General features: G+C 34.1%; 1 protein-coding gene and 1 non-coding gene across 2 annotated transcripts in view; one reads left to right on the top strand and one right to left on the bottom strand.

The window, feature by feature from the left end:
• NUP155 (nucleoporin 155) overlaps positions 1-21,812 on the top strand; it is a 74,559-nt gene that overhangs the window by 36,779 nt on the left and 15,968 nt on the right. The window contains exons 21-29 of the mRNA XM_004447209.4: positions 12,240-12,337; positions 13,935-14,065; positions 16,706-16,897; positions 17,584-17,722; positions 18,413-18,548; positions 19,225-19,378; positions 19,568-19,672; positions 20,369-20,523; positions 21,049-21,178. Of these exons, the coding sequence (XP_004447266.2) occupies positions 12,240-12,337; positions 13,935-14,065; positions 16,706-16,897; positions 17,584-17,722; positions 18,413-18,548; positions 19,225-19,378; positions 19,568-19,672; positions 20,369-20,523; positions 21,049-21,178 (1,240 nt within the window). The remainder of the gene's footprint in view (positions 1-12,239; positions 12,338-13,934; positions 14,066-16,705; positions 16,898-17,583; positions 17,723-18,412; positions 18,549-19,224; positions 19,379-19,567; positions 19,673-20,368; positions 20,524-21,048; positions 21,179-21,812) is intronic.
• LOC111763289 (U6 spliceosomal RNA) lies at positions 10,858-10,962 on the bottom strand. Its single transcript, XR_002796178.1, has one exon. It is a non-coding gene; the product is annotated as a U6 spliceosomal RNA (small nuclear RNA).

The raw sequence follows: 21,812 nt of genomic DNA, 5'->3' as shown, positions 1-21,812 counted from the left end.
TAAAAAAAAATTTAATCAAGTTTAGTCATAAATCACATTGGAGGACAGTTAACTAGAGCTCATAAAATAACGTGTTGATGCATTATTGAACTCATAGCCAGGCACACTGTAACTCAGGCCTGAATGAAGCTTACAGATCACAAAGTAGGCACATCACCGTCTTTTTTGCGCTTAGGTGGACTAGACAGTATTCAGCATTATGCTTAGGGACCTTTTTATTTTATTTTGATTCAACAATTATTTTATTTTCTGTATTTTACGAATATGTTTTGGCAAATTAATGTTTTTTTATTTTATTCTGATTCAACAATTATTTTATTTTCTGTATTTTACGAATATGTTTTGGCAAATTAATGTTTTTTAAACTTTTTAAAATTAGAGAATATATAAAAATACAGAAAAATCATGTAAAGAATACAACATTCCCCTCTCCTACCACCCCATTATTAACACTTTGCATTAGTGTGGTACATTTGTTATAATTCATGAAAGAACATTTTTATAATTGTACTATTAACTATATGCCATTGTCTAGAATAAGGTTCCCTGTTTATCTTCTAACAGTCCTATTTATCTTCTAGTTTTTATGCAGGTAACATAGATGGCATAAAATTTCTTCTCTTAACCATATTCACGTATCTAGTTCAGTGTTCTTAATTACACTTCCAATGTTGTGCCTACGTTGCCACCATCCATTTCCAAAACTTTACAATCCAACCCAAACAAATTTTGTACAAATTAAGCATTAACTACCTATTCCTTACCACTAACCCAGCTCCTGGTAACCTATATTCTAGATTCTCTATGAATTTGCTTATTCAGTCATTTTATATCAGATCATATAATATTTGTCTGTTTACATCTGGCTTATTTCACTCAACACAATGTCTTCAAGGTTCATCCATTTGGTCACATGCACCAGAACTTCGTTCCTTCTTAATGCTGTATAACACACCATTTTGTGTATCTACTGCATTGTGTATCTACATGTATTTATCCGTTCTTTAGTTGATAGTTCAGTTGCTTCCATCATTTGGTAATTGTGAATAGTGTCACTAAGAACATCAGTGTGTAACTATCCATTTGAATCCCTGCTTTCAATTCTTTTGGGTATATACCCAGTAGTGGGATTGCAGATCATATGGTAATTATATACTTACCTTTTGAATGAACTGCCAAAATGTTTTCCATAGCAGCTGTACCTTTCTACATTCCCACCAGTGATAAATAATTGTTTTTATTTCTCTGCATCCTCTCTAACACTTGTAATTTTCTGTATTTTTAATAGCTGCCATTTGAATGGGTGTGATCTGGTATCTCACTGTGGTTTTGATTTGCATTTCACTAATAGCTAATGATGTTGAGTATCTTTTTATGTGCTTTTTTACCATTTATCTACCCTCTTAGGAGAAATGCCTTTTAAAGTTTCTTGCCCATATTTTAATTGGGTTATCTTTTATTATTGAGTTATAGGATTTCTTTTTTTATTCTGGATAGTAAGCCCTATCAGCTATGTGGTTTCCAAATATTTTCTCCCATTGAGTAGGCTGTTTTGAATTTCAGTTTCATGATAGAGTCCTTTGATGCACAAGAGCTATTTTAATGAGGTTCCATTTATCTGTTTTTTCTTCTGTTGCTTCTGCTTTGGATATAAATTCTGAGAAACCATTGCCTAACACAAGATACTGAAGATGCATTTTCTGGGAGTTTTTACTTCTGGTTTTTATATTTAGGAGTTTTTACTTCTGGTTCTTATATTTAGGTCTTTGATCAGTCTGGAATCAATTTTGGCATATGGTATGATAGGGGTCCTACTTCATACTTTTGCATATAGATAGGCAATTCTTACAGCACCATTTGTTGAAGAGACTATTCTTTCCCAGTTGAGTGGATGTGACAACTTTGTCAAATATCAGTTTGCCATAAATGTGAGGATCTATTTCTGAATACTGAATTTTTATTCCATTGGTCTATATGAATATATATACTTATTCCAATATCATGTTTTGGCCACTGTAGCTTTATAATCAGCATTAAAATGAAGAAGGGTGAGTCCTCCAGCTTTGTTCTTTTTCAAGATGGTTTTGGCTGTTCAGGGCCCTGTCCCCTTTCAAATAAATTTGGTAATTGGCTTCTCTATTTCTGTGATGTAGGCTGTTGGAATTTTGATTGGGATTGTATTGAATATGTAACTCATTGTGGGCAGACTTGATATTTTAATATCTTACAATATATTTTTCCAATCCATGGGCATGGAATGTCCTTTCATTTATTTAGGTCTTCCTTGATTTCTAATTTTCCATGTATAAGTCCTTAACATACTTGGTTAAATTTATTCCTAGATATTTGATTATTTTAATTACTATTGTAAATGGAATTTTTTTCTAATTTCTTCTGCATGTGACTCTTTACTAGTGTATAGAAGCACTGATTCTTATGCATTGATCTTGTAGACTTTTTGGGACTGTTTACATATACAATCATGTCATCTACAAATAGTGAAAGTTTTTCTTCTTTCCGGTTTGGATTCCTTTTATTTCTTTTTCGTGCCTAATTGCTGGGGCTAGAACTTCAAATATAATAAAATATAAAATGATATAAAATTTTAAAACTTTCACCATTGAATATGATGTTGGCTGTAGGTTTTTCATATATGCCCTTTATCATGTTTAAGGAAGTTTCTTTCTTCCTATTTTTCTAAGGGTGTTTGTCAAGAAATGATGGATTTTTCTCAATTTCTGCTTCAATTGAGATGATCATGTGGTTTTTTCCCCTTCATTTTGTTAATGTGGTGTGTTACATTAATTGATTTTCTTATGTTTAACCACCCTGAATACCTGGGATAAAACCCACTTGATCATGGTGTATCATTCTTTTAATGTGGTATTGCATTTGATTTGCAAATATTTTGTTATGGATTTTTGCATCTATATTCATAAGAGAATTGGTTTGCAATTTTTCTCTAGTATCTTTATCTGGCTTTGGTATTAGGGTGATGTTGTCCTCATAGAATGAGTTAGGTATTCCTTCCTCTTCAATTTTTTTGGAAGAATTTGAGCAGTATTGATATTAATTCTTCTTAAAATGTTTGGTAGAATTCACCTATCAAGCCTCCTCAGCTTTTCCTTGTTGGGAGCTTTTGATGACTATTTCAGTCTCTTTACTTGGTCCATTTAGATCTTATATTTCTTCTAGATGCACTGTAGGTTGCTATGTGTTTCTGGGAATTTGTCCATTTCAACTAGGTTGTCTAATTTGTTGGCATTCAGTTGTTCATAGTATCCTTTTATGATCCTTTCTATTTCTTTGGGGTCAGTAGTAATACCCCTCCTCTCATTACTGATTTTCTTTGTCTTTTCTCTTTTTCAATTTGTCAGTCTGGCTAATGGTTTATTTCATAGAACCAACTTTTGATTTTTATCAAATTTATTGATCTTTTCATAGAATCAACTTGTGGCTTTGTCAATCCTCTATTGATTTTATATTCTCAACTTCATTTATTTCTGTTCTAATCTTTATTTCCTTCTGTATGCCTTGGGTTTAGTTTGTTGTTTTTTCTAGATCCTCTAGGTATGCACTTAGGTCTTTGATTATAGCTCTAGCTGCTTTTTTTTTTTTTTTAAACAAAATCAATATTGATACATAGTGGTAAAGCATAGGATTCATCCAAAGTATACAGTCAGCAGTATTCAGTATAGTCATATAGTTGTGCATTCATCACTTCAATCATTATTAGAGTGTTTTCATTATTTCCATAATAATAATAAAGAAAAAACAGACAGACAAGAAAATTCTCAACCTCTCAATCTCTCTCTGTTTCCTCTGCTGTACATAGCTGCTATTTCTGGATATTTTGCACAATTATTTATTTAAGTCATTTTACTGAGATATATTCACATACTATACAATCTGTTTTTAATATAAGCTCTTAGGGCTGTAAATTTCCCTCTTAACACTGCCATTGTTGCATCCCTTAAGTTTTGATATGCTGTATTGTCATTTTCATTAGTCTCAAAGTATTTACTGATTTCCCTTTTAATTCCTACTTTGACATACCTATTGAGTGTGTTACTTAATTTTATTTACTTACTAATTTCTATATTTGTGGATTTCCCAGTAGTCTGCCTGTTAATGTTTTCCAAGTTTGTTCCACTGTGACCAGAAAATATGCTTTGTGTAAAATTTAATGAGACTTGTTTTGTGACCAAATATGAAATCTGCTCTGGAGAATGATCCATGTGTATTTGAGAAGAAGTATGTCCTACTGATTTGGGGTGCAATGTTCTGTAGATGTCTGTTAGGTCTAGTTCATTTATCTTATTGCTCAAGTTCTCTGTTTCTTTTTTGATCATCTATCTAAATGTTCTGTCTATTGATGAGAGTAGTGTATTGAAATCTCCAACTATTATTGTAAGGGTCGCTATTTTTCCTTTCAGTTTTGCCGTGTTTGCCTCATCATGTATTTTGGAGCACCAGGGTTAGATACATAAGTATTTATGATTGTTCTTAATTTTTGGTGGATTAACCCTTTTATTTAATATGTAGTGTTTTTATTTGTTTATTGTAACCACTTTTGCCTTAAAGTCTTTTTGTATGATATTAATATAGATTCCAGCTCTTTTTTGGTTAGTTGCATGGACTATTTTTTTCCATCGTTTGACTTTGAACCTATTTGTCTCTTTGTGTCTAAGGTAAGTCTCTTATAAACAACATGGATCATGCATGTATTCTGTGTCTTTTGATTGGGAAGTTTAATCCATTAGCATGCAGTGTTGTTACTGAGGCAATACTTCAGCCATTTTGTCCTTTGGTTTTATATATGATATCTTAGTGGCAGGGTGAGGTGGGTTCTTTTTTCCTTTATTGCAATCTCCTATTCTTTCCTATATAGATTATCTGATTGATTCCTTTCTCATTTCTGTTTCTGTATATTTTTTCAATACTTTCTTTGAGGTTACCCAGGGTTTATATTACCCAACCGGCTTCTTTTAACTTATTAATTTGAAAAGATACAAATTCAGCTTCAATAGCATACACATATTCTTATCCCAGATAGATCCCTCTGTTTCCCCTGTTATGTTGTTTCTGTCCAACATTATCTTTTTATTATTTTTTTTTTGAGGTACAGGGACCAGGGATTAAACCCGGGACCTCATATGTGGGAAGCCAACGCTTAACCACTGAGCTCTTCTGCATTGGCTTTTTCATTTGTTTTGCTTGTTTGTTTTTGTTTTTTTCTAGGAGGCACCAGAAGCCAAACCCAGGACCTCCCATGTGGGAAGCAGGCACTTAACTGCTTGAACCACATCCATTCCCAACATTACCTTTTTATATTTTGCTTGGTCATTATCAGGAATTAGACCTTTTTCTTGTTCAATTTTATTCTGACTTTTATAGGAAATAAAGAACAGAACTGTATATCAAGGATACAGTACTATAAGGTTTTGCATTTACCCTTTTAGTTATCTTTACTGAAGATATTCATTTCTTCATACTACTCTAAGCCACTCTTCTGTCTTGTCCTTTCAATCTGAAGAACTCCATTTCTTAATTTTTATAGGGCAGATCTTTTGTTAACGAACCTTCTCAGTTTCTGTTTATCTTTGAATATTTTAAACTCTCTCATTTTGAAGTACAGTTCTGCCAGTTAAAGAATTTTGGCTGGCAATTTTTCCCTTTCAGTACCTTAAATGTCATATCACCATCTCTTTGCCTCCATCATTTCTTTATTATTTCTTTCTTTATTTACATATCTCCCCCCTCATTGTTTACACTTGCTGTCTGCTTGTCTTCTTTTTAGGAGGCACCAGGAACCAAACTCGGGATCTCCCGTGTGGTAGGCGGGTGCCCAACTGCTTGAGCCACATCCACTTCCCTCCATGGTTCTTGTGAGAATTTTGCCCTTAGTCTTATCCTTGTATCTGATGAACTGCATTTCTCTTGCTGCTGTCAGAATTCCCTCTTTATGTTTGGCATTTGACATTCTGATTGTTATGTGTCTCGGCATAGGTCATTGTGTTTCTTGAAGACATATATTTATGTATTTCATAAACAATAGGAAATTTTTTTAGATTGTAAAATTTAGTGGTTTTAGTATATTCAGAATGTTTTGTAATCATCTGTACTGTCTAATCCCAGAACATTTTCATCATCTTGAGAAGAAATTTCATACCCATTCGTTTTCCCCCAATCTCTGGCAGCCACTAGTCTACTTTCTGTTTCTGTGGATTTGCCTTTTTCTGGACATTCTATATAAATGAAAATACACTATATATGGCATGGTTCTTTACTTAGCATAATGTTTTCAGGGTTCAATCATGTCGTAGCATATATTAGTACTTGGTTTCATTTATCCATTCATCAGTTGATGGAGATTTGGAGTTTCCACATTTTAGCTATTCTGAATAATGCTGCTATGAACATTCCTTTTTTTTTTTGTAGATACACATTTAGCATGAACTTTTTTTGTTTTTTGGTTAAAGATTTATTTATTTATTTCACACACACACACCTGTTGTCTGCTCTCTCTGTCCATGCTCTGTGTGTTCTTCTGTGTCTGCTTGTATTCTAATTAGGTGGCGGCTCCGAGAACCAATCCTGGGACATTCCAGAGTTGGGGGAGGGATACTCATTCTCTTGTGCCACCTCAGTTCCCTGGTCTGCTACGTCTCTTACTGTCTTACCTCTGTGGGTTTTTTTGTTGCATCATCTTGCTGTGCCAGCTCTCTGCATGGGCCACCACTCTCCGTGGGCCAGCTCTCCACTTGGGCCAGCTCAATGAGGGGGCCATCTTGTCTTAACCAGGAGGCCCTGGGTATCGACCCTTGGACCTTCTATATGGTAGGCAGGAGCACAATTGCTTGAACATTTTTTAATTAGAAAAGTAATATGAGGTTTTTATAAAAATTATATCCCTCCCAAGGAGTGTTATTAATGATTTGAAATATGACATATAAAATTTTTAAGTATATATAAATATTTCTTTAAATGCAACACATCCACCATTTTATTTGTGAGCTGTTCACCCAAACTAAACATGTTACTGAACACTGTAATGAGCCTGTCTACTTATGAGAAGTGACACAGTTTTTAAATTGTTCTGCTTATAATACTTTTATAATTTAAAAAAACTTTCCTACTTCAAATATCTGGCTTTCTCAAGATTGAGTTTGTTAAAGCCAGATAAATGCTTGCTCCTTTTCTCTCTTTTTACCAACAGTAAAAGTAATGAATTTGTTTCTAGAATCCTTCGGAGATGATAAATGTGGTTTTTGGATTTTTTTCCCTGAACACAAGGTTCTTAAGATGCTTCTCTACATTTTCTTCTAGGAATTTTGTAGTTCTGGATCTTATCTTAAGTTCTTTAATCCATTTTAGTTAATTTTTTTATATGGGAGGCTAGCTTGCCTTTACAGGAGGCCCTGGGAATTTAACCCTGGACCTCCTGCATGGTAGACGGGAGCCCAGTCTCTTGAGCCACATCCACTTCACTTGTAGTTAGTTTTAAGATTGGAAAGTCTGAGTACTCCAACTTTGTTCTGATTTTTCAAGATGATTTTTGCTATCCAAGGCCTCTTACCCTTTCAGATAAATTTGATGTTTGGCTTTTCCATTTCTGCAAAGAAGGTTGTTGGGATTTTGATCAGAATTGCATTGAATCTGTAAATCATTTTGGGTAGAAATGACATCTTGACAACATTTAATCTTCTAATCCATGAATATGGAATGTCCTTCCATTTATTTGTAGTCTTTGGTTTTTTTAAGCACTTTTTAAATTTTCCATGTATATGTCCTTTACATACTTGGTTAAGTTTATTTGTAGTTATTTTACTCTTTCAGTTGCTATTGTAACTGGAATTTTTTTTCTTGATTTTTTCTGATTGTTCATTGTATATATAAACACTACTTAGTTTTGGAAGTTAATCTTGTATACTGGCACTTTGCTGAATTCATTTATGAGCTCTATGAACTTTATTGTGTATTTTTCAGGATTTTCTGCATTTAAGATCAAGTCATCAGCAAATAATGAAAGTTTCTACTGCTTCCCTTCCTTTGATGCCTTTTATTTCTTTTTCTTGCCTAATTGCTCTGGCAAGAACTTCCAGTACAATGTTAAAGAACTGTGGTGATAAGTAGGCATCTTTGTCTTGTTCTTGATCTTAGAGGGAAAGCATTCAGTCTTTCACCATTGAGTATGATGTTAGCTGTGGATTTTTGAGATATGCCCTTTATCATGTTTAAGGAAATTTCCTTACATTGCTAGTTTTCCATGTGTTTTTATGAAGAAGTGGAGCTAGATTTTGTCAAATGCCATATCTCCGTCAGTTGACATACGATATAGTTTTTTCCTCTTTACATTAATTCCATTAATGTAGTGTATTATATTCATTGATTTCCTTATATTGAACCACCCTGCATACCTGGGATAAATCCCACCTGATCATGGTGTACAGTTCTTTTAATGTGCTGTTGCATTTGGTTTGCTAGTATTTTACTGAAGATTTTTGCATCTGTATTCATTAGAAATTGATTTGTAATTTTCTTTTCTTATGGTATCTTTATCCATCTTTGGTATGTGGATGGTGTTGGCCTCTTAAAATGAGTTGGTAATGTTGTCTCCTCTTCTCTGTTCTGGAAGAATTTGACCAGGATTGGTGCATTCATTCTTCTTGGAATATTTAGTAGAATTTACCTGTGTAGCTATCTGGTCCTGGGCTTTTCTTTGTTGGGAGATTTTTCGTAACTGATTCAGTCTCTGTAACACTTTTTGGTTTGTTGAGTTCTGTTTCTCCTAGAGCCAGTGTAGGTTGTTTGTTTCTAGAAACATGTCCATTTTATCTGTATTTTCGAATTTGTTGGCATTCAAATGTTCATAATATCCTCTAATGATCCTTTTTTTTTCCTGTAGAGTCAGTAATAATGTCCCCCCTTTCTAATTTTAAATTTTGTATCTTTTTAGTCATAAGGTTTGTCAGTTTTATTGATCTTTTAAAAGAACCAACTTTCAGTTTTATTATTTCTCTCTACTGTTTTTTTATTCTCAATTTCATATATTCCTGCTCTAATCTTTGTTATTTCTTTCTTTCTGCTTGCTTTGGGCTTAGTTTGCTGTTCTTTTTCTATTTCCTCCAGTTATACAGTTAGGTTTTTGATTATAGCTATAGCCTCTTTTTTGATTATAGCTATATAGCCACTCATATAGGCTAAAATTATTAAATTTCCCACTGAGCACTGCCTTCACTACATCCTGTAAGTTTTCATATGTTGTGTTTTCATTTTCATTTACCTAAAGAATTTTACTGATTTCCCTTGTGATTTCTTTTTTGACTCCTTAAATATTTGAGTGTTTTGTTTATTTTCCATATATTTATTGATTTTCTAGTACTCTGTTATTGATTTCCAGCTTTATTCCACTGTGGGCAAGAAGATGCTTTGTATATTTTCAATACTTTTTAATTTATTGTGGCCTATTTGGTTATCCAACATATGATGTACCCCGGAAAATTTGCATATGAGAAAAATATGTATCCTGTTGTTTTGGAGTACAGTCTTCTGTATATGTCTGTAAAGTCTAGTTCATTTATCATAGTTTTCATGTTCGCTGTTTCTTATTGATCTTTTATCTGAATGTTCTAGCTATTGGTGAGAGTAGTGTAATTAATTATCCAACTATTATTGTAGAGGTATTTGTTTCTTCCTTCCATTTTTTTTTTTAATATATTTTTTTTATTTCCTCCCCTACCCCCATTCCCCACACTCCACTCATTGTCTGCTCTTTGTGTCCATTCACCATGTGTTCTTCTGTGTCCGTTTGCATTCTCATTAGGTGGCTCTGGGAACCAATCCTAGGACCTTCCAGAGTGGGAAAAAGGCAATTACTCCCTTGTGCCACCTCAGGTCCCTGTTCTACTATGTCTTATTTTTTCTCTGTGTCTCTTATGTCATCTTGCTGCACCAGCTCTCTGCGTCAGCCAGCACTCCTTCCCACGCCAGGCAGCATTCCCACACAGGGGGACACTCCTGCGCAGAGCCCGCGTTCCCACATGGGCCAGCACTCCATGTGGGCCAGCTCACTGTGTGGCCCAGCGTGCCCTCATCATGAGACCCTGGACACCGAACCCTGGACTTCCCATATGGGAGACAGGAGAGCCCAGTTGGTGGAGCCACATCCATTTCCCCCTTCCTTCAGTTTTGCCAGTGCATGCCCCATTAATCTGGGACATAATGGTTTGGAGTATAAATCTTTATGATTGTTATTTCTTCTTGGTGTCCTTTGTCTCTTTTAACAGCTTTTGACTTAACATCCATTTTGTCTAAAATTGATGTAGTTACCCTAGCTCTGTTTTGGTTTCTATTTGCATGGATTCTCTTTCCCCATCCTTTCATTTTCAATTTATTTTTGTCTCTGTGTCAAAGGTGAGTCCCTTGTAAACCAATATAGTTGGAGCGTGCTTTTTTTCAATTCTGCCAATCTTTGTCATTTGGGGAATTTAATCCATTAGTATTCAGTGTTATTTCTGTAGTGGCAGGATTTACTTCAGCAATTTTGTCCTTTATTTTTACATGTCATATCTTTTTTGTCTCTTTTCCTTTATTGTAGCTTCCTTTTGTGTAAGTTCTTTTGTCATGTTATCTGATGATCTCTTTCTCGTTTCCATTATGTATGCTTTTTTTTTTTTTATGGAGTTCCTGGGATTGAACTCAGGACCTCATACATGGTGCTCAACCATGAGCTACACCCACTCCCCATTTCTTTATACTTTTTATATTCTTTATTTGTGGTTACCCTGGCATTTCTATTACAATATCTAAGACTACAACCTTCTAATTTGAAAAGATACCAACTTCACTTTAATAAAAAATATGGAACTCTTCACAAATTTACATGTCATCCTTTCACAGTAGCCATTCTAATCTTCTCTATCTAGTTAAAATTCTAGTATATAATCTGCCAAAGTGATTTCAATTGTCACATACTTTTGAAATTGTAATCATAAATCATATGTTTTACTAAATTTTAGTTACTACACAAAATTTTCTCATAGAAGTTTATCGTTTCTTTCGTAGCATTCCTGAAGTTGCATTAACCAGTGAAAGGATCAGACTTTCCACCATGTACTCTAATTTGCTTATTTCTCTCAGTGGCCAGTATTTTTTTACAGCAGAATCTTTACTTTTAATTTCTGTCCTGAAGTTTCCTCATATGAAAAATGGAATTATTAATAATACTTCTCTGATAGAAATCATTGTTTTACATGAGCTTAATATCTCAGTGGTACAGGCAAAAGGCAAATGCTAAGTGAGAGGAAGTTATTATCCATTTATCTCAACAAAACTTGACTCATCAAAAGATGAAAATGCTTCAGATTTTAACTTGTTATCATTGATTTGTCAGTAATCATTTCACTAGTCTAAAGAGAAAAAATTATTTATTACTTGTTCTGGTACATTTATATGATATATCCAGAACTGGCAAATTTATGAAGACATAAAGTTGATTGGTTGCTGAAGGTGGTAGGGGTATGGAAGGGGAGAGAATGGGGATTGACTGCTAATTGGTTTGGGAAATGAAAATATTCTAAAATAAGATTTTGGTTGTGGTTGCACAATCCTGTATATGTATTATTTCTTATTTATGTTTCTTTTCCTTATTAGAGAAATTGTAGGTTTACAGAAAAATCATGCACAAAATACAGAGTTCCCATATACCACCCTGTTCTGTGAATTTATTTATTTTTTTTAAAGATTTATTTATTTATTTCTCTCCCCTCACCTGCCTGCCCCAGTTGTCTCTTCTCTGTGTCTATTTGCTGCATGTTTTTCTTTGTCCGCTTCTGTTGTTGTCAGCGGCACAGGAATCTGTGTTTCTTTTTGTCACATCATCTTGCTACGTCAGCTCTCTGTGTGTGCAGTGCCATTCTCTTTCGCGCTGGGCGGCTCTCCTTACGGGGCAAACTTCTTGCGCATGGGGTCCTCCTACGCGAGGGATACCCCTGTGTGGTACGGCATTCCTTGCGCGCATCAGCACTGCGTGTGGGCCAGCCCCACATGGGTCAAGGAGGCCTGGGGTTTGAATCGTGGACCTCCCATGTGGTAAGCGGACGCCCTAACCACTGGGCCAAGTCCGCTTCCCTGTGAATTTATTTTAAAGCATTGAATTGTACACTTTCACTGGTTGAATTGTATGTGTGTGAATTATATCTCACTAAAGAAAAACTCTTTGTGAATTTCTGTTTCAGTACTACTGCCAAAGTGCAGCAGAGGCTAATAGGATTCATGCGTCCTGAAAATGGAAATACCCAACAAATGCAACAGGAACTTCAGAGGAAGTTTCATGGTAAATTATTGTTTCAGATCAGTTAAATGTACATGACTCCATTATAGAGTTTCTATTAGTTGACTAGAAACAGTGGGCTTCTCAGTGAGATCTAGTTCGTATAATTACACAAACATCTTTTATTAAAGTACCATCAGTTTGATCGTGAAACAGGACAATAGGGATATTTGGGAACCACATAAGATAATGATAATCTAACCTTGTACTTTTTCATGTATTTCTATAATTCTTTCAGCCCATATATTTTTGCTCCTTCCCACATCAGAAAACATAATACACATCTTTTCATAGAGCTAAAACTGTGAACCAAATAATTTGGTTGTGGTTTTTGTCTATTACAAATATTAATGACTAAGGAGAGAGGAAAAGAAAGCTGAAAACTTAACATAATCTTTAGTTATTCAGCGTATGAACTTGATTAATTATAAATTTGAGTAAATTTTGCCTGCTATTCAATTTTTTTAAAGTTCCTTTGTCTCACATTATTACAAGTGTGTTCTGGCTGATAAAACTAGTCTAATTAAGACTCAGTCATTTACTTTTTTTTGAGATACCAGGGCCAGGGATTCGCTTATACCTGGGAAGCCAGTACTCGACCAGTGAGCCACAATGACTTCGCTGAGTCGGTTTTTTGTTTTTCTGTTTCCTTGTTTATAGTCATTTTTAAGAGGCACTGGGAACCAAACACAGGATTTCCTGGTGAAAAGCAGACACTCGACCACTTGAGTCACATCCACTGACAAATGTCCCTCAGCCATTTACTTTTGTCCCAGTCATCTTTCTTCCTTTCCTGCTGGTCCTAGTTTTCTGTCTACTATATTGTTACTTCCTCTTTTTTCAAAAACTTCTAATACTTTACTAAAATCTTAACCCTGACAATACGAAGTACTGGTGATGATTTGTGTAAACATGAACATTCAAATTGCTGGTAGTGCATACTGGAACAGCATTTTTTTACATTACAACCCAGATGTATAGTCACATTTACATTCAACTGAAACAAAGTTTCATGAAATAACTCTACATGTTTCACACTTTCTTTCCTTTTCTATTTGATTTTCTAGTAAAAAAAAAAAAAGCAAGCTGTATTGGATCTTAATTCAGGGTTTAAGAAAGTGTCCTAGAGAAACTTAACTGTTTTCTAGGAGTCCTTACGTAAGGATAGTTATTAAACATTGTTTCTACAGTAGAACATTGGAAATAATCTGTCCTTCAGGTGGAAAATGAACAAATGAAATCCTGTTATATTTACATGATGGAACACTCAGCCATTAAAATAAATATAGCATGTTGATATGTATCAGTGTGAATAAACTACAAAACATAACCAAGTGGAAAAAGCCAGTTGCAGAATGGTATAAATTATTAGAAACATATAATAGTTGTTGCTTTTTTATGTGAACACACACAAACATAAATAAATAGCAAAAGGATAAAAACATGAATACAACTCCTGGTTATGACTACCTATGTTGGTAGGAGGGAGAAAGAGGAACAAGGGGGACATAACTTTATCTAAAATGTTTTGTTTTAATTGAAATAAAGAAGCCAACTAATGCCCTTTCATAAAACGTCATTGGTTGTGTTTCGTTTTCAGAGGCTCAATTGAGTGAAAAAGTTTCACTTCAGGCAATCCAGCAATTAGTTCGAAAATCATACCAGGCTCTGTCGTTATGGAAACTTCTTTGTGAACATCAATTTACTATCATTGTAGGAGAACTTCAGAAGGTAGGATTTTTTTTTTTCTCTTAAGACCGTACTGTTAATACTTTGCCTAGTGGCCATCTTTTGAATGAGCAGTAATCTTACACTTGAATTTGGGAGCAAATTATTTTGGGAGACACTTAGGTTGTGATGATAAAGTTAGTATAGTATAGGAAAATTGTACAGAAATGTAGCAGTAATTTCAAGGAACTATTTTGTCAAAGCCACAAGTTTCTATAATGTATGAGAACTTTATAGTGGCATGTGAGCAAAGTCTTAGTTTACCAAAATCTTTGTTTGGGCTAGAAATTTCTTTGGGAATTTGCTGAAAGCAATATATTTTCACACCCTCAACAAAATGCATACAGGAATATATACAAAAAGTTTTGCATGTAATTTCAAGAAGTCCAGCAGCCTAAAACATCACTGCTTTAAAGAAAGATGTTTACCGTTGTTGGAAATGAGTGGATCATATTTCTTCTCTGTACTATCCTCATTTGAATCCTTTCTAAGGATAATGATAACTGGTATTAATTTAAATGTAAGGCATAACATTTGCATGGAATGTTTTCCTACCTTCTATTTAGTTGTGAACATCTTCAAATATACACAAAAGTAGAGCAAATACTACTATTAACCATCCTATAAATTCTAATCATTTTCAGTATTTTTAAGGTTTTGCCAAATTTAGTCTCTTTTTTCTCTTTGCTGAATTATTTCAAAGTAGATTCCTGACATGTAATTTTACTTTTGCATACTTTAGTCAGTATTTCTGTGGAAAGGTGGACATTTTCTTGAGTAACAATATTATCACACTTAGCAAAATTAATAGTAATTCTTTGGTAGCATCTAAAATTTAATCAATAATGACATTTGTCAGATTTTTACTCAAAATGTCTTTTTATATTGCTTTGATCAAATCAAGATCTAAGTAGTTGGTTCACTCATTGAATTTGGTTGTTTCTCTTAATCTAGAGCATCCTCCTTTCCTCTTTTTTTCCCCCTTGCTATTGCCTTGTCGAAATTGGTCATCACTCCTCTCAGATGTTTCACATTCTGACATCTTTTACTTTATTTGTATTGTCATTGAGCTTGTTCCTTTTCTGTATTGCCTGTGAAATGGAAGTTATATCTTAGAGGCTTGATTAGGTTCATAATCATTTCTTTGAGGAAGAATAAAATACTTCATAGGTAGTGGTGTGTGTTTCAGACAATGTCATATCAGGAGGTACACGATGTTTAGTTGTCCTACTTTTAGTGATATTAAGATTGATCCTGGATTCAGGAGGAGTGTCCAATCATTCCTTATAAAATTCTCCATCAGACGCTTGTACAGTTTTTATCATCCATTGATAAAAATTGCCTGAATCAGTGATTTCATTTAGGATTATGAAATGGTTCTGTTTATTCTTGGCACATTTATTAGCCACAATTCTATATAGTAAAAATAAAATTTCCCCCTGTCATTTAGGGCCATTTGATTACCCCGAAATGCTTAATTCTTTACTTTTAATTAGCACTTTTCAAAGTTAGGAATTGATTGTAGTGTCCAATGTGTTGTTTTGTTTTGTTTAGTTTTGTTTTTGTTTGTGATTGTTTCTTTTAAGCTTTTTAAAAGAGTCAAGCTGGGAAACGGACTTTGGCCCAGTGGTTAGGGCATCCGTCTACCATATGGGAGGTCCGCAGTTCAAACCCCGGGCCTCCTTGACCCGTGTGGAGCTGGCCATGCGCAGTGCTGATGCGTGCAAGGAGTGCCCTGCCACGCAAGGGTGTCCCCGCGTAGGGGAGCCCCATGCGCAAGGAGTGCGCCCGTGAGGAAAGCCGCCCAGCGCAAAAGAAAGTGCAGCCTGCCCAGGAATGGCGTCGCCCACACTTCCCGTGCTGCTGACGACAACAGAAGCGGACAAAGAAATAAGACGCAGCAAATAGACACCAAGAACAGACAACCAGGGGAGGGGGGAAATTAAATAAATAAATAAATAAATCTTTAAAAAAAAAAAAGAGTCAAGCTAATTTGTTTAATTATGAAAACCTTTTAATGTGCCATGTAGAAAAATAATTTTTAGTTTTATTGAACAAGGTATGTTTTTAACCCAGACATTTTCTGTGATTCATCTTCCAAGCTTCCATCTCTATATCACTAATCATTGTGTTGTCCAAGACATGCAAATTAAATATTAACCCCAAATTTGAATACTATTTGGATACTTACTGAAACTTAGAAAAATGATATAGCAGTCATATCACTAAATCGAATATTTAACTCAAGTGTAAATCACCTCAGTACTTTGGAACTGCATTTTAACAAGCAGATTTGTTAAACATGCAGAACAAAGTCAAATGTTATGGCCTTAAACAACAAATGATTGTTATTCCCTGTTTATAACAAAATAAGTCATAAGACCTGGGTCTTCTTGGGTTTTACTTTCCTCATTTGTGAAGTGATAGATTTGGATTAGACCTTCTATTGGTTATTTTTCAAGTTTATATGATTCTGTGTGAGTTTGCAAAAATTTTTTAGTATGTATAGTTTTAGTCTATTTTCTCTTTTGAATTATAGAGTCTGCTGATACATAGATTGATTATTAAAGAAATTTCATAATTTGTGAAAATGTAATTTTGCTGTTTTTTTATGGAAAAAAGCATTTTCTCTCACACCTCCAGGAATTTCAAGAGCAATTGAAGATCACCACTTTTAAAGATCTGGTAATCAGAGACAAAGAACTGACTGGGGCATTAATTTCTTCTCTTATCAACTGCTACATCAGAGATAATGCTGCTGTTGATGGCATAAGTTTACACTTACAGGATATTTGCCCACTTCTGTATAGCACTGATGATGCAGTTTGTTCAAAGGTATGATGCTTTTTCCTAGTTCTTTGATTCTTACAGGAGGTATCATGATATGATGAAATGAACTCTAGAATGGGAAACAGGAACCTACTTCTTTTACTTAATGTACAGTCTTCACGAGATCCGTTAATGTCTCCTGACTTCAGATTCCTCATCTGTAAAAGAAAGGGTTTGAATTCATGCTCTCTTAAAATCCATATGTACTCAAGTTTTTTGTAATAGTAAATTAGGCTTATGAATCTTTGATAGTATTTCTAGGGTGTATTAAAAAAAGACAAGGGTTAAACATGCTCCTCTCCTTAGAAATTAAGGAAAATCACTAAAACTTTAAATAAGTCTATAATGAATTAGAGTTAATGGGGCAATTTTTATTGATCCTTTCCTACAGGTGAAAATAAATAAATAAATCAATGTCACATGGACTGTCTGCTGACCAATAATGTATTGACTAGGCAAGAGATTTACCAGACAAAATTATGTTGCTTAACATATTTGTGAAAGGAATTAAGAATAGCTAGGATTTTTTTGGTCAAAAGCTTTTCTGCCTAAAATTAAGAAGAAGTAAGTTTGTAGAGTTTTTTTTTTTTAATGGTAATAAATCAGATATAAACATAGACTATAAATTATACTGTACGAATCATCTATCTGCTTGATTTTATATCTTCTTAAGTTCTTGTCATCTCTGCTAGGCAAATGAGCTGCTTCAGCGTTCCCGACAAGTTCAAAATAAGACTGAAAAGGAAAGAATGTTAAGGGAATCATTAAAGGAGTATCAAAAAATCAGCAATCAAGTAGACCTTTCCAATGTTTGTGCCCAGTATAGACAAGGTGAGAACCAAAATGTTCTTCATATCTTCTTAACTCAGGAAACAAATGACAGTGTGTGAATAAAAGAAGGAAATGATGAAAAGCATCTTCTTGGAGCAGAGTGCCAAGTGATGCGACATAGAAACTTCATTCTTTGTGTCTCAGCATTTGATGACTACAATGACCTCTACAGAAGCTATAATTCTTGTTTTACTTCTTGAAATACTTCACTTTTTAACACGGGAGTTTTAGTTCTAGTGTAATTAAGCTACTATATGTATAAAATTGCTTTCTGAGTTACATTTATTTCAAAATGCATAATTTTTTTTTGACTGATTTTTTCTTTAAAAATTCCTTTAAGTCATATCTAACATAATATATAGGCAATAAATGTTAGGGCAGGTATTATTTTGAATCCAAGGGTTTTTTTTCCCAACAAGTAACTGAAGCCGTCTTTTTTATCTCTTTTTAAATATGAAAAAAATTGTTTCCCAATAAAGAAAACACATTTAATAGCTGCCTTTTATGGGTATTAGGACTTTATTCTTTGGTGGATTCATTAGAAATATTTCTTATGAAAATTTCATCAGGATGACTAATGTGTAGTAGAGGTACAATAATCTTGATCAGTGTTTATATATACCAGCTAAGGAAGAGAGTATTCAGCTTACTAATAAGCCTTAAGTATTTGTCATTTTTCTTTCCCATTAGTGCGGTTTTACGAGGGTGTGGTGGAGCTCTCTCTTGCCGCTGCAGAGAAAAAAGACCTTCAGGGTCTTGGACTTCATTTCTATAAACATGGAGAGCCAGAAGAGGACATAGTAGGACTTCAGGCTTTCCAAGAAAGGCAAGTTACATTACCTTAGCAGATTGTCAGCTTTATGGATACAGACTTTTCTTTGTGTAGTTTTGATTGGTAGCATTAGGGAAATATTTCATATACAACCCTTAAAAAATTTAATTATGCTTTCACTTAAGAATCACTTCTTGTGTTATCAGAGAACATTGGGGTTTTAAATGTAAACCTAAAAATAAAAATGTTAGTGGGGTGAGAAGTTCTTAAGAACTTAAAAATGTTTTTGAACCTGTCTCTGATTTCTCTGAAACTTTTTTTTTAACGTTGTTTTTAAATAGAATCACTTCTTTGAAAACCAAATTGACTTTTTTTTCCCCTTTTCTGGTTCTGGGTGATGGTTAGTATTTTATTCTAAGGGGTGGTTGTTAAATGTTCAAAGGAGTAGAGACTGTTAATGGGGGAGAAATGTATGTTCAGAAAGGAAATATATAACCTAAGACAATTTTTTTTTGTTAATTCATTTAGGCTTTACCCATTATGTTTAACAAAACTCTTCTCAAAACCTCTTGGTCTTAAAAATTATGTGATTTGAATTGTTTTTAATACCAAATATATACATGTATTCTTCAAATAGCCTGCAAGTTCTATTATGTATTTAAATAAAATAAGGTAAACTAATTGTAGTGTAATTAAATAATGTAATTATTCCTTTTTCATTCCTTTTCAGATTAAACAGTTACAAGTGCATAACAGACACACTTCAAGAACTGGTAAATCAAAGTAAGGCTGCACCTCAGTCTCCCAGTGTACCCAAAAAACCTGGTCCTCCAGTGTTATCATCTGATCCCAATATGTTGAGTAATGAAGAAGCAGGGCATCATGTAAGGAGGATACTTTTCATTCTTAAGTACATTGTGTTTAGTTCTGTGTGGTAGTGGTGGTATAATCATCTTGGGAAAGGTAGTATCTCATCAAAGCACAATTTCAGGATTCTTGTTTTCTTAAGGTGTCATGATGCCCAGGAACAGAGCTTTTAACCATGCTAATTTGTACTGTTTTCTTTATTTTAGTTTGAACAAATGCTTAAATTGGCTCAGCGATCCAAAGATGAGCTCTTTAGTATTGCCCTTTATAATTGGCTAATTCAAGCTGACCTTGCAGATAAACTGCTACAGGTAAAAAAGTGAAATTTTTAAATATATTCTATGCCGTATAAATCAATGAGTTAAGCACATATAGACTACGAAATTGTTCCTCATCCTGTGCCTATCATTAGATATTAGTGTAAAACTAAATAATTCATTATCTTCCTGGTAGGCTATTGCTCTGATTTTCTTATTATTTAGAAGATGATTGGGATAGCTGATACTGTGGAGTGAAACTCAATGGATTATGAATTAGGAGGCCTGAATTATATCTTAGCTCTGTTAATTAATTTGCTTTGTGACCTCAAACTTGCCTTTTCATTACCCTAAGTCTAAGTGTTCCTCAGTCTCTAAAGGCAATATGTGGCATTTAATAATTTTAAGGAACCCGTTTGTGCTCAAGAGTTGAGAAATCAGTAAACATGTTCTCAATTTTATTTTCTTTTTGTTTGCTTATTTTTTTAATTTTTTTTTATTTGTTGTTTCAATGTTTATTAAAAGTTTCAGTATTGGTATATAAAAATCATCTTTATCACCCTAATGAATAGAACAAAATCATATATAATGAGAAAAATTGGCTTCTCTTTTATCTACTATTGATAGATTATAATCTACGTGTTGTTTCATAAAGTAAGATACACCTGTATTTCTCTTTAAAATTTATTTACTACATAAAGAACAAGTAAATGGTCAGAAAATGTTTCTGAATAAGTGTACAATTTGCAGATCGCTTCACCATTTCTGGAGCCACATCTGTCCCGAATGGCCAAAGTTGATCAAAACAAAGTCCGTTACATGGATTTACTCTGGAGATATTATGAGAAGAACAGAAGTTTTAGTAATGCAGCTCGTGTACTATCCAAATTGGCTGACATGCATAGGTATGGAAAATAATGATATTTTTATTGTGACCAATGATTGATATCTGAACTAGTTGTATCCAGATTTCAGAGATTAAATAACATTTCCCTCAGATTATATATATGTGAAATTTGTTATGCATTTACTTGAATTTGCCTAACGTACAGTTTTATTTTTTAATAATGTATGAAGTTACTAAAATAATACTCCTTAAGTTCTTCCTATTCAAACTATCTTCTAAATCCCTCTTACAGGAATCTCCTCAGCAATGTCACCCTGAGAATAGCTTCCTAAATTATAAATAGTAAACTACTTACAAACCCCTGTGTAAGTGTCATATTTGAGATTGGGCCCATTTCTTAAACTGTGTCCTTCTCAGCATTCCAGAAGTGCAGCTGTAGATATAAAGTAGTATTTCAAATTTTAATTTTTTCAAGTTTCAAATGGCCTTTTATGTTCATATGGAATAAAATAGTGATTGACATATTTGTGTCTTGGATCCTTAAGAATTCATATAACTAAAAATTAGGTTTTTTCCCCATTAGCACAGAAATTTCACTTCAGCAGCGCCTAGAGTATATTGCCCGAGCCATTCTTAGTGCCAAAAGTTCCACTGCCATTTCATCAATAGCTGCAGATGGTGAATTCCTTCATGAATTAGAAGAAAAAATGGAAGTAAGTGCCCACATTGAATGTATCCACATATTATTCCATGTTCCCTTACTCCCCTGATAAATAATGGGTCTTTAGCAGTCACTATTATTAATTCTAGGCTTTATTTTCATGGGTAGATATAACTTATTTTTTAATTTTATGGATTCAAGTACTTGGGTCATAAAGACATAGCTGAAATTTAAAAGTTGCATGCATTTCTTCTTTGTTTTTTTTTCTTTTTTTTTTTTTTCACATTTATTCCTGACCTGTCCTCCTTGTTTTGTGCTTGTTTGTCTGCTTTCCATGCCTATGCGTCTCCCTTTGTTGCGTTGTCTTGTCGCACCAGCTCTTCATAGTGTAGGTTGTCAGTTCTGCGCTGTGAGGGCCAGCTTGCCTGCACTAGGAGGGCCCAGAAATCGAACCCAAGGCCTCCTGTATGGTAGATGGGACACCAATCATTTGAGCCACTTCCATTTCCCTCCTTGCATTTCTAAAGGCTTTTTCCAACTATTCCAACACTAAGCTGACTACCTTGCATTCAGGTATTAAGATAGACTATACTGCCTTAACTAGGAGACCACAAAATGGGTAAGAGTTCACTTGCAGAACTTTCTCATTTACATGAATCCAGAGTGGGTATCCTTGATGGCAAGTG

Source organism: Dasypus novemcinctus, chromosome 2 (genome assembly GCF_030445035.2).
Source record: "Dasypus novemcinctus isolate mDasNov1 chromosome 2, mDasNov1.1.hap2, whole genome shotgun sequence".
NCBI lineage: Eukaryota > Metazoa > Chordata > Mammalia > Cingulata > Dasypodidae > Dasypus > Dasypus novemcinctus.
This window is presented reverse-complemented; position numbering and strand designations above follow the sequence as displayed.